The 12,401-nt window shown below is 41.6% G+C and overlaps 1 protein-coding gene across 8 annotated transcripts in view; it reads left to right on the forward strand.

Annotated features, from left to right (window-relative positions):
* Nucleotides 1-11,590, forward strand: part of meox1 (mesenchyme homeobox 1) — a 62,307-nt gene extending 50,717 nt beyond the window's left edge. For all 8 annotated transcript variants that reach the window (XM_020616577.1, XM_020616576.1, XM_020616574.1 and 5 more), the window contains 3 exons: nt 738-2,189; nt 7,145-7,317; nt 10,088-11,590. In XM_020616577.1, the coding sequence (XP_020472233.1) occupies nt 1,688-2,189; nt 7,145-7,317; nt 10,088-10,210 (798 nt within the window). In that variant the 5' untranslated portion in view covers nt 738-1,687 and the 3' untranslated portion in view covers nt 10,211-11,590. The remainder of the gene's footprint in view (nt 1-737; nt 2,190-7,144; nt 7,318-10,087) is intronic.
* The last annotated feature ends 811 nt before the right edge of the window (nt 11,591-12,401 follow it).

The raw sequence follows: 12,401 nt of genomic DNA on the forward strand, positions 1-12,401 counted from the left end.
TGTCTTGTTATACTTTTTGTCTTTCAGTGAACAGATCTGTGGACATTCACCTTTTTATTTATTACTCTTGCTGTGTTTTACATCTTCTTTTTTACTTGCATAGGTTTGTGGCTACTGAATGCAGAGCGATAGTCATTTTTAGCCCCTTTTTCTTTTTCTGTCTCTGAATTTTATGTCGTTTCTCCTCTCAGTAGAGGTGTAATCAACCTCTCCTCCAGCCTGAGAGATGAGGAGCAAAGTGACGACACACGAGGAGGAAGGCTAAACTTCAGCTCGCAAATATGAGCAGTAGGAAGAAAAACTCTGCATTTCTTTAAAGTGTGGTGTAGTGGGTTTATTTGGTAACCGACACGCTGAAATTGAGCTTAAATTTTGGTTTTGCCTAAAAGGTATTAATGGCATTAAAGACATTACTTCATGGGGAAGTGGCTTCTGTTTGGGCAGCGTGCAGAGATTAAAAGTCAGTGATCAAAAAACTGAATTATTACATCCTTGTTTGATCCAGATGTGATTCATGTACTGTACATGTGATTTAGTGAAAGACAGCTGCTGCTGCTGCTGCTACTATCTGAAGTTTTCAAGTAAGAAGCGCTCCATATAGAAACACAACGTATACATAGAAACACAGCACACATTGAAAAAGTAACACAATTCCTCAGTCAGTGTTTCCTATGAGAAAAAGAGTACTTGTACTTTTGAAGTTTGATTCTGAAATTTTATATTGTGTTTTACCACAGTGAGAAAACCTCAAGAGGCGTGAGAGACTGAAAAACCGATATGAGTCCTCAAAGATGAGGAAAGTCCAGCCAGATGGATTTTGGTGTGTAGCATTAACATACACACACCGGGATCAAGGGTCCAGTGAGAAAGGGTTAGGGTTAACTTTCCTCTAAAGGGTGTCAAAAAAACGAACTAAATTGGGTGTTAGAAAATGCTAAGGAGCTGAAAAAAGGTCCTGGGTGCCCAGCTCCCCTGTGCGGGTGCTCACGTTCTATTTTACAGACAGTGTCCCTTTAAAAAGCCCCACGTCTGGAAAGCCCATTAGATGTGCATATAAAATTTCCCCTGTGATTAATAGTTGATGAGGCAGGGTTGGTTGGAGGGTACTACCAACATGTGGCCAGCAGGGCTCCTCCTCTACACTCTCATGTTACACTCCATAAACTTGCCACTATTTCCCACCTCTACATTTAAAAAGGAGGAGGGCTCACTTGTCAAGAATGCCTTAGAAGAGTTGTGAAAACAGCAAGCTCGAGAAGGGGAGTCATGCAGTTGCAGATGCAGCTCTCCTGCCTAGCCACAAAGCAGTCAGATCAGTCAGGGGGAGAGGGTGTGTGAGTGCAGTACAGAGGGAAAGTGTGCAAGAGTGTGTGTGGACTAGAGGCTCCAAAAGACGTTGCATACACTCCCAGAGAGAGAGGGAAGCACGCTGTCACAGGAAGGCGTCTGTCCTCACGCAGTCTGGGCTGTGGAAGAGTCAGCAGCCTCTGACAGAAGTCAGTACTCCAGCGGTGGATGCAGTGAAACGATGATGTGCATGTAGTCAGCAGAACTGGATATTTCTCAAAAGAGAAAGATACAGGTTTCCAGTCCGCACTTATTTTCTAGGAGGGGTTTTTAAACTTCTCAACAAGGAAAATACTAAGACGTTATTATTCAAGACTGTGTGAAGTGTTTTTGCATCACCATGGATCAGCCAGCTAGCAGCTGCATGCGGAGCGCCCACCCCAGCAGCCCCATCTGGGGTTGCATGAGGAACCCTCACTCAGGGGTCCCAGGAGCCAATCTACAGTCGCCCTACCAGCAGGCCCCTTTCTCCCTCCACCAGAAGCCCGAGTTCCTGGCCTACACAGACTTCTCCAGCTCCTGCCTGGTGCCGGCCGCGCCGCACGCAGCCTACCCCCGTGACGACAGATTATACCAAGAGAGCCAGGAGGGTTACCAGAGAGCTGACTGGCCATTCAACCCATGTGAGGCACGGGTGAGGGCGCCCGAGGCCTGTCCGCCCATCGTCGCACCTGCAGTAGTCGGTGGCGGTGGGGGTGGAAGGCCCGAGCTGGACAGTGTCAGCGGAGAGAGGCTGCCAGGGCCCGTGCCCGGGTGCCTGGAGGGGGAATACTCGCCCCAGAGCATGGCATCGGCCGACTCGGACAAGAAGAGCTCCAATAAGAGGAAGAGAGATGTCACAGGTGAGCCAGGGTTACATGGGAGTCAGTAAGGGTGTGTGGAAAAAGAAGAATATAGGCACAAAGAGAGAATCCAAAACTCATCACAGGAGGCTTAGAGAAAGAAAACGCGCAGTAATAAAATATACATTTGGGAGCATTAAAAATGATAATGAACATTCCTCCTCTTCTGTGTAAAAATAGATGTGAAAATATTTCTACAGCCTTTGTTCCTCCATTAAATCTAAAAGATCTTGAGTATGTCAAGGTTAAGAATCTCTTTCGTGCCCTGTGTCACAGATGGCACTGACATAAATTTGTATTTCCTCACCAAACTGGTCTTCACTCAGCAGATTGTTGTGTGAAAGGTGAGTAGGTGACAACTTTTGTGTTCAAGACACATGCTTTTAGTAGCACTTGCATCCTCTTATTGTTCCAGAGCTTTCAGAAGACTGAAGTGATTAATGAGGCATCTGAAAGTTTCACGGCGTTCCTGTATCCGTTGGAAGTAGGCCATTGTTTTGTCACATTCAAGATGCTGGTAACAAATGACATCAGGCCTGTGTGGGGAAAATTGTTTGAATGCATCACAGGTGCTTCTGGCCATTTTAAATTAATTTTTATAGACTCAAGAGCAAACCTGCTGTAGTTGTGAATTAGCAAGTTCTTATTATTTTCAGAAATTCTAACGTGTAAAAATACTGAAATTAAACAATAGTGCAAGTAAAATAATTTTCAGCAAATATTCTCTGTGAATTGAGTTTTTGAGCTGCGTCACTCATCACCAGTTAACAAAATAATGTAATATTTATTTAACAGGCTGTTATACCCAACAATGTTTGTGTCCCTAAATATCCCTTTGTATTATACAAATTGTGTTGTTGAAATAGTATCACTGTATGTTTTTCGATGTGTAATTTATTTCCCCTATCATAGTTTACATTTGCTAAGAACCAAAAGTATCTGATATCCATGACAGACTTATTCCTCGGAGTATTACAGGTAGCAGGAACAGTAATGGCAAGAGCTACAGGCTAAATGAGCTGTTTGTATTTCATCTGACTCTATAGGTGTAAACGTTTGAATACGCTGAATTTTACGCTGGTACAGTGAAAATGAAACAACATCCAGCACATCTGGAGGGTTCACATTTCTTCTGTAGAGGCTCTTTTTTCAAGCCAGGAAAATTTCAGCCTGTACAATTTGTGTTCTTCACAAAGATGATCCATGCAATGAGGCGCTTGCACCTCTGCAACTACAGTAACAGCAGAGAAATGATTTACAAAAATTACTGGACATTTGTTTTCTTCTAGTAAAACTTTGCAGGGCCTAAACAAATGTGTATATTTTAATTGGGATTTGGTTGTGTGGACAACAGCTCAATAATTATTTGGAAAATTACTTGACCAATGTGGTCAACAGGCATGAGCCCATTTTGGGGTGGGGGTGGGGTGGGGTGGAGTGCAGACGCCCCCTATTACCTTATTGTAACCTCCACTCACTACGGTGAAAACATGCCAGACCACGTCTGGTAAAATCACTTGCCTGTGAGACCACTTCTTGCATTCTTCTCCATTGACATTTTCCTGTCGTTAGGCTGTAACACAATCTCCCACTGAGTGCATGCAACATGTCTGACCACTACATCAGCCCTTGGTTTCAGAAAAGAGCCATTCAGTCTTCTATTGACTAGTTGGTAGAAGAGCATATGTTAGGAAAATGTCCTGAAGGCATTCACATTACGGTCAGAGCTGCGTTACAGTCTGCTTGTGTCCCTGTGTGTTTATACTGATTTGGAACCGCAGTGCACTCAGAGACGTTTACGAAAACCCTCAACTCAAACTGGTATCTGACCCTGACTTAAGTCCAAAGTTTGACCAATATTATTTATCACGCCGTACAGTGTATAACAGGGACGTTGATATAAACATGCTGCTGTGAGAAAATCTGGCATTATTATTACTGTTGTTAATATTATGAACAGTATTTTGAATATTTGTAATTTCTGGTAGAGTGAGAATAAAACCATATGAAACATAAGGTTCTTAGTTATCATCAAACAAACCATTAACATTTTTATTTTTACCCTCCCCTTACTGTTTACTATCAGTGCTGTAAATAATAATAATAACGTAATAAATATTTTGTATCACACTGTAATGTAGTTGTGAGCAAACATGCGGAGATATTAAAATATCCACTCAGTTTAAGTGTTCGTTAATGTATTTTTCATTATCAACAGCTGCATGATGACAGTTGAGCAGATCCTTTGGTTATGACACATTTATAAACAACTTGTGTACAAACCGTCATGTGTTGAAATCTCATATGAGGGCAAAGTATGTATATTACCTATTTTTATACATTAATGATTGTTTGAATAATCTTATACCAACTTACAAACACATTACAGAGCGTTAGTGTGTGTTAATTAACTCATTGCAGCTTTAATAAAGCAATAAAACCTCCTAATTCTCTGTGAACCCAGCTCCCACTTTTACACAAACAATGTGTGATTAGTCAAGCCTGTAATTTTCACCTGGGATTTTTGCTTTAAAACAATCACAAATTTTTACAGCAGCTTTAATTCAGTCCAGATTAAGACAAACTACTTTTGCAGCATCCACCCATAAAGGCACCAAATGCTGTTTGTCTTAGGGAGCCTGCGGGGTGTAGAAGCCCTGTCCTTGTAAGTTTACGGCCTCTGGCTGTGCAGGATATTTATTGGGGGCCTGTTTAGTGTGAGCCAGTATGTTGCCCTGCCAGGTGTTCAGTCTGACTAAACCTGCCTGACACAGCTCCAGACCAGACCTGCCAGCACAGCCAGGGCAGTGCATCATTACTGATATTTAGGCAACAGTAAGAAGCACGGCACATGAGCGCTCCAGCACACACATCAGCCGTTTGCACACATTAAGCCGATATGCACAAACTAGACACTGGTCTGCCCAGTCACGTCTGGACCAAGTCCTGCAGTCTGGCCTGGTGCTCTGGCAAGCACCAAGCAAAACTTCTCAATTGACAAATTGGAACCATTTCCTAGAGATTACATCAGCTGCTAGTGTTGCTACTAATGCACAATTATTACCCAGGCTCCTTCTTTTTAATATACAAGAAAGATTTGACTGAAAATTAAATCAGCTGGCTTCATTTATCCTGGTAAATGAGGTTTAAAATGTTGCCATTTTCTAGGAAATACGAATGCAGCAACATCTATAAATCTCAGCCATGACAGTTCTTCTTATGAAACGCTGGATAGTCTTTACTCACATGAAAACAAATAAACTATTCAAATACTGCAACTGATGTCAGCGTAGTTCAAGTAATCACCGGTCGACCCTTACAACTGACTGCAGCATTCACAGGCATATCTCTAGCTTTTTTCGGAGGTATTTACTGTCACGTAGATTTGAGTTAGTGTGAATCTCCATGGGAGCCCCGGAGGGAAATCTTCTGACACTCACACACCCGTGTAGCGCTCAGACCCGCACACATCCGCACCTTTGTTCTTTTGTTAGAGGCTTTAACGATGTTCCGCTGCATTCCTCTCCTAACTCAGTCCCTCTGTGGCTGCTGTGGTGGCCCCTGCCCTGTGCCATCCCACCTCACATGCACCATTAATGAATGTAAACATGCGCAAATTTGTAGTTACACACAGATAAACACACAAATAAAAGCAGGAAGCAGGCAAATGCATGCACATAATCACCACCAGTGGGGGAAGCTTACTTTTGAAATATAATTAGTTACTAGTTACCCTGTAAAAAATGTAATAAGTAATGTAACGGTTTTAATGACTTTGTAAAAGTAATGTAACTTATTTGCTTTTAATTAATTTTTGATTACTTTTCTAAAAAATGTTTCAAACTGAGCAATAAAGCTGAGAAGTCCTAACATAAATTTTAACCAGGCAGTGTAAACCTCACAACAGTACTCGACACTTATTACTGTCAAACTTTTATTAAAGGTTCTTCAACATAACCTCAGTTACATAATGTATTGCTGTGGAAACGTTGCAACTTAGTGGGCACCAAGATTTCAGAAGGAAAATGCTGTTGAATTTCCAGCAGTGAAAAGTGTTTGTCCGACAACATGGCCATCCGCCTTGGCAGCCGCACGGCTTAGAGCAATATGTGTTGATTTGGTTGACAAACGAGAGGCGGTGCAAACTCAAACAAGAGAACCAATCAAAAGAAACATTCAGAATTTAACACCCACTGCCAGATGAATGGAGCCTGTCCACACACAGAGTCAGCGCCGTATTAACCACCCCTACCCGTGATGGTATTTTCTGTCCCAGCAGCTTTGCTGACCTGCACTGTCTGGAAATATGTCAAAAGAAGGCGAAAGATGCGAAGCAACAGAACGAATGTTTTATATAAGATGTGACTCCTTTGTAATCACCAACATTGATTAGTAACTACAGTGGCATTTTGGCTTAGCAACTGTATACAATTAGATTTATTTTGTAATTTAATTACAGTAACTAGTTACTCCCCAACAGTGATCACCGCACACGCCCACATATTGCTGGTGATGAGGACTCATAAGTCCAGGGTGGTCTCCTTTTAGAGTGCTGATCTTGTGTTTACTGTATGAGGGGCCTCCTAAAGACTAAAGACTTTTTGGAGCTGTGGTTTGTTGGGTGGAAAGGTCTGTTAGTAGTCGAAGAGAAGCTGGTCATAAATGAGTTAACTGTTTTTAACATGAAAATAAAAGCTCTAAAGGTCAAGAAGTACAGTCTGTGTGACAGATGGACTTGGTGCATATTCACCTGTTGACTAGTGATAGTTGTAAAAACATTTATTTCCCTATTTGGAAATGTATTGAGAAAAGTGCACAAATACACCTTCCTGTTAAATAATGTGAAAAATATTTTCATCTGGCAACAACAGCCTTGATGAAAACTAGTTGAGAATAAAGGGGATAAGTGGATAAACACTCATGCAAGTCACAGCAAAATGCATTTTTCTCTCCAGATATCCAGGAGTCCAGTTTTAAGGTGGACTCCAGCTGCAAGGCTCGGAAAGAACGCACTGCGTTCACCAAGGAGCAGCTGAGAGAGCTGGAAGCAGAGTTCACCCACCATAACTACCTGACCAGGCTCCGCCGCTACGAGATCGCCGTCAACCTGGACCTCACAGAGAGACAGGTACACATGGTTCTCATGCTGAGCTTCCCTGCAGGGAAAACAATAATCATCGTTTGTCATTAACTGTTCCTTTATTTATTGTTCTTTGAAGCCTAAAAGGAGTGTGTTGTGTTTTCATTAAAGTAATGAGACACAAATATTTTAAAACTGATACCTGACTTTTGAGTAGACTGAGTAGATCAGTCAACCCCTAGATTATCTAAAAATCTAGTGGAAAGGTTTATGTTATAAGAACCAAAAAAATATGGCAAGAAATTGCTTCCCAAAATTAAATATTTAGTGTTTTTCCTTCCTCCCATCATACTGTTCCAACAGTAAAGTTCTCTATATAAAAGGTTTGCCAAAAAACTGATAAATAAAATCACCACAAAAATATAGCCTCATATTTACACGGAGCATAAAATGAAACAAAATAAATAAAACAAATCTTCCAACAAGGTAATCACCCCTTATTTATGATGGACACTGTTCTGACCGTCTTTTCTTGTACTATACTATAATAATGGCATAAACACAGATGAAGTTGAATCACAATGACCCATTTTTTTCCGGAATATTTTTCATCCTGTGGTTGTAGCGGAATGACATGCAGCCTTAATGAGTGGGCGGCGGCTCCAGACTTGATGAAATCGGCCGAACATGTGTCGATGCTGCTGGATAAAGCCCCAGTCTGCCTGTCAGGCCTGGTGTCCCAGCTCCTTCTAATGAGGCCATGGTGCCACAGTGACCACACATATTGCTGCCTGCTGCTAAATCTATTTGGCAGATCTCTGAAGCACACACGCACACGGTCTCACACAGCCAGGTTCCATCTTCACTCAGAGCTCAGCGTTTTCCAACTCATCCTACATGCTCTGGCATTTTGCCGTCCGCTCAATCAGTCATGATGAGCAGAAGAACCCGGAGACAAAGAGGCTACAGTACGTGGAAACAGATTCATCGGAGTCCCTGAGTTGCAAGGGGGCTGGGGGGGTGCTTAGTGGGATGTGCAGAGGTCATCCAAAGCTTCCTTGACCTCAGAAATTCAAGTCAGACTGCACACAGGTTGGATGGCTACAGGGAAATAAAGCCATGAGCTGCTACAGACAGCTTATGGAGTGAATTTAGACACTTTATCACTTTGCGCGATTTTAGTTTTGCTGGTGATATTCTGTATTTTTCTTTATGATGACACATCCAGTAAACAGGCCCAGACCCTCTGTGCCTTGGAGTTCTTTCCAACTAAAAAACTATTAAAAACGCATCATGGATTCACACTGGGCCACATGTTCCTTTATCACCGTGAGCACAGGCACTAGTTTATTTTCAGTCACACACATCCTCCTGCTGTAAATACTCACTAGTAAGCCAAATGTGAATTAATCTGCTGCTGAAAATAGCCTCCAGTAAATACACAGCTTAAGTAACATTTACTAAAAAACTGCAGTGCTTAAAAAATGTCCCCTTTTTAAAGATTGGTGTAGGGAGTGGGGAGGTGAGAAAGTACTGAGAGACGGAGCTGGTTTTAGGCTTTTCACTGCATATTTTGACAATACTAAAATACTGAATAACACCAACCTTCAGCATTAACAACCAGTAATTGACCATTGATCGATTTACAGAACATTCAGTTCACTTTGTCAGGAGCCAGTGTAATCACAAGCGTTGGATTTACTTTAACACTAAGCCTTGGCTTGTAGAAGACACTGTGCATTCTGTCACCAAATTTTATGACTTTAAGAAAATCTTCTATCACAGACTTACAGCCTCTTCACTCTTCTTTTCTTTTTGCTGCTGTGTTTTCTCTATATTTTCCTTGACTCTCAGGAAGTGTGTATTTTTGTTTCTTTTCTTGGCCGAACAGTGAAAGCATGATATCATTCTCATTTCAGAACTGTGTGAACATACAGATGAGCACGATCTGTCCTGTGTAGGCTGACATCCTGATAGTTGACTCCTTTGACCCGCTGTCTATACGATACTCTCTGCCTGCACTTGGAGAGGTTTCGGAGCCAGAACCGAATGCTTTGCACTGACAATTCCTGCTCTTTGCATGGCTAGTTCAAACCAAGCCAATTTATATTCTGTGCTGGGAGATTTGTGGGGGATTATCTCTCTATTTTTCTGCTGATCATGCTGTAAATTCTGTTAGAAATTGCCAAACAGAGAGAAAAACCACAGTGATGCTGATACAAGTTCAGAGTGAACAAATTCATCCTGCCCTGGGACTGTGGAGTGTTATCTGTAACTTTTTGTTTTATGTCCTTACATAGAGTATTTATTTGTAATATTACTGTTTTACACTAGTAGGGCTGTATCTATATGATTATTTACATTATAAATCCACCTTGTGATTTTCTTCATTTATTAGTTAATCATTTAGTCTGAAAATGTCAGAAAATAGTGTAAAATGTTTATCAGAATTATCCCGAGTCTTCAAATTGCTTGCTTTGTCCAACCAACAGTCCAACATCTAAGGGCCAGACTGTCATATAAGACCGGGGAATAGTCACATTTGAGAGCCTGCAGCCAGTGAATATTTGACAAATTTGCTTGAAACATAAGTTTAACATTTAATAGATTATCAAAATAATTGTTGATTAACTTTTTATTATATGAGTTCACTTGTACCCACTAGTGTACAGGCATTGCTGATTTGTTACAGGCAAATCTAGCTGAAATCAATAAGATTTTATTGAGATTTCATTAAGCATAACCCTTAATTGAAATTTACTCTATCAGCATTAATTGTTGACACCATAAGTTCTAATTGCCTGTGCTTTTGCAACAGGTGAAGGTCTGGTTCCAGAACAGGAGGATGAAGTGGAAGCGAGTGAAAGGGGGACAGTCGGCTTCACCCAACGACTTGGAAAATGACGACATAGACTCTGCTGCCTCGCCCAGCTCTGAATGAACAAGGGGGGCTGACATTAATTAAAAGAGGTGCAAGCGACACAAACACCGGGGTCGACCGGACACCAGTACAACACAACCTCTGCTCATGTTTTGTTTAGAAAGCTGCAAGAATCAAATCACTCTGGAGACGATGTTTTTTACTCCCAGGAAGAAATCCCTGAGCATCTCCTTTGTTGTTGACTTCTGTTGTAAATAGTTGATTTTTGTCCATAACGAACTGCATTTTGATACCTTAACGATAAATACTCTTACAGTCATTGTAGATCAGTGACAGAGTCAGCAGCTTCAAGGCCAGTGAGACATATCAGACCGTGATGTGATTGTGTTTGAGCGCAGCCCCTTTGGTTCCAATATCATAATCATGGCCTTTGACGCTTGACTACAACCACCTGGGAAACTCAGACTGCGTAAGTGTTGCCAAGCCATAAGTGCCTCAGAATCAGATGGGCTTTTTTCATTTTGTCAGTTTCTTTTTCCTAGAATATAGTTTTTTTTTTTCTGTCAAGCATTTTTTACCATTCATTCCTTTACATTTTGAATGTTATAGATAAAACACAGATGTTGCCTGTTTCTGCAAAAAGAATAAATCATCTGCTGCAAAATGGGGAAAATATCTTGATAATTTCTTCCACCCATAACAACTGAGGAAGGACTGGACAGCAGGTAGATGTGTTGACCTTTCTTTGTCTGACAACAACTGCTAAGCACTGAGAACACAATGACTGAGTAGTTGTTGTTTACGCCCATGTGCTTTTGATGTTGGCAGCTGACATCAAAGGTAATAAATCACGTATGTGCGCGGTTGTGTACTTGTCCGTTTAAGCACGGAACAGTATTTTTGCCTGGTTCCAGAGATGTGTTGCCCACATCTCAGAGTGTGTTCTGCTCAGTGATGGCTATTACGCCATTTGGAAAAAGGACTAGCCAATCAGACATTTGTAGCCGCGATTAATAATGGGGACATGATTTTTCTGTGCCAGAGGCAGACGAATGGCAACAGAAAAATGGTTGCAAATGGACTCAAGTATGTGTTATTTCACTTGTTTATAATACTGTAGGGGCACTAATGCAAATACAGTGCTGTCACACTACTCTGAAATGTTTTTTTTTTTGTTGTTGTTGTTTTATTTTGTTGTTTTTTGTAATGGAAGAACAGTTTCTAGTGTCTATAAACCATAAAATCACCATGGTGGGTATTTGGCTCTCTGCCAAATGTGTAATCAAGCTGCTGTTTGCTAACACATTCACTATGTCAACATTGTTTTTACAGATTGTTTTTGCTATTCCCAAGGAGCAAAAAGAGGAAAAACAAACTGCTCCTGGCATGTGTGATGTCCTACTGGATAATGACAGTTCATTCATGATATCACTCATAATAAACGTGCCAAAAGTAAAAGTGCATTCCTGTGTGTATCCTGCAACAAAACTTATCAAGAGGGATTATGCTGAACTAATGTGTGATATGGGTGGTCTCTCAGTGCCCCTGTGACATGGCAGGCTTCAAGAAAAAATCCCTTCCAATGATGGCCCAATTATTTTAATTAATATTTCACATGGAAGTCATCTATCCCTGAGGTCAGGTCGAAATCAGCTCCCATCAACGCCCCCTAGATCCTGTATATAGCATTTTAATCCTTAAGAATGTTTTCATAGTGGCAAGTGTTCTGCTGGAGACACGGCTCTGATTGGTCTGAAGTGACCTGACAAGTACCGACAGAGCTCTAAGTGGACGTGTGTGTGTGGCTGAGAGTTCTTTTTTTGCACACCATCGCTGTCATTCCAGTCTGCTCACAAAGGGCCATTAACCTGCGAGGTGGAGTCGGGCTCAAAAGCTAAAGTATTTGGCCCCTCCATAGTATTTTCAAGGGAAGCATCTGGATGGGGCCAATTTGATCTCCACCTGAGTGGAACCTTGACAAACCCACGCACAGGGCCTCCTGGACCAGAGGAAAAAAAGAAAAACGCTAGCTGGCTGACCACTTGCGTATGATGGAAAAGGGAAATAATAGGTGGGTATGGGTGAAAAGACGACTTCTCAAGTACAGGATGTTGTTGTAGCAGGTAGCCAGTCATCCAATTTCCTGCTTCCCAAAGAAAACAGGAGCTCGCGCATAGGAGTCCCCAGACTTACAATGGTGGGCCTATGCTCAGACTCCGGCCAGCCAAACAAAGCCTTCGGAGGTTACTGC

The sequence above is a fragment of the Monopterus albus genome, unplaced genomic scaffold (genome assembly GCF_001952655.1).
Source record: "Monopterus albus unplaced genomic scaffold, M_albus_1.0 scaffold175.1, whole genome shotgun sequence".
Classification (NCBI taxonomy): domain Eukaryota; kingdom Metazoa; phylum Chordata; class Actinopteri; order Synbranchiformes; family Synbranchidae; genus Monopterus; species Monopterus albus.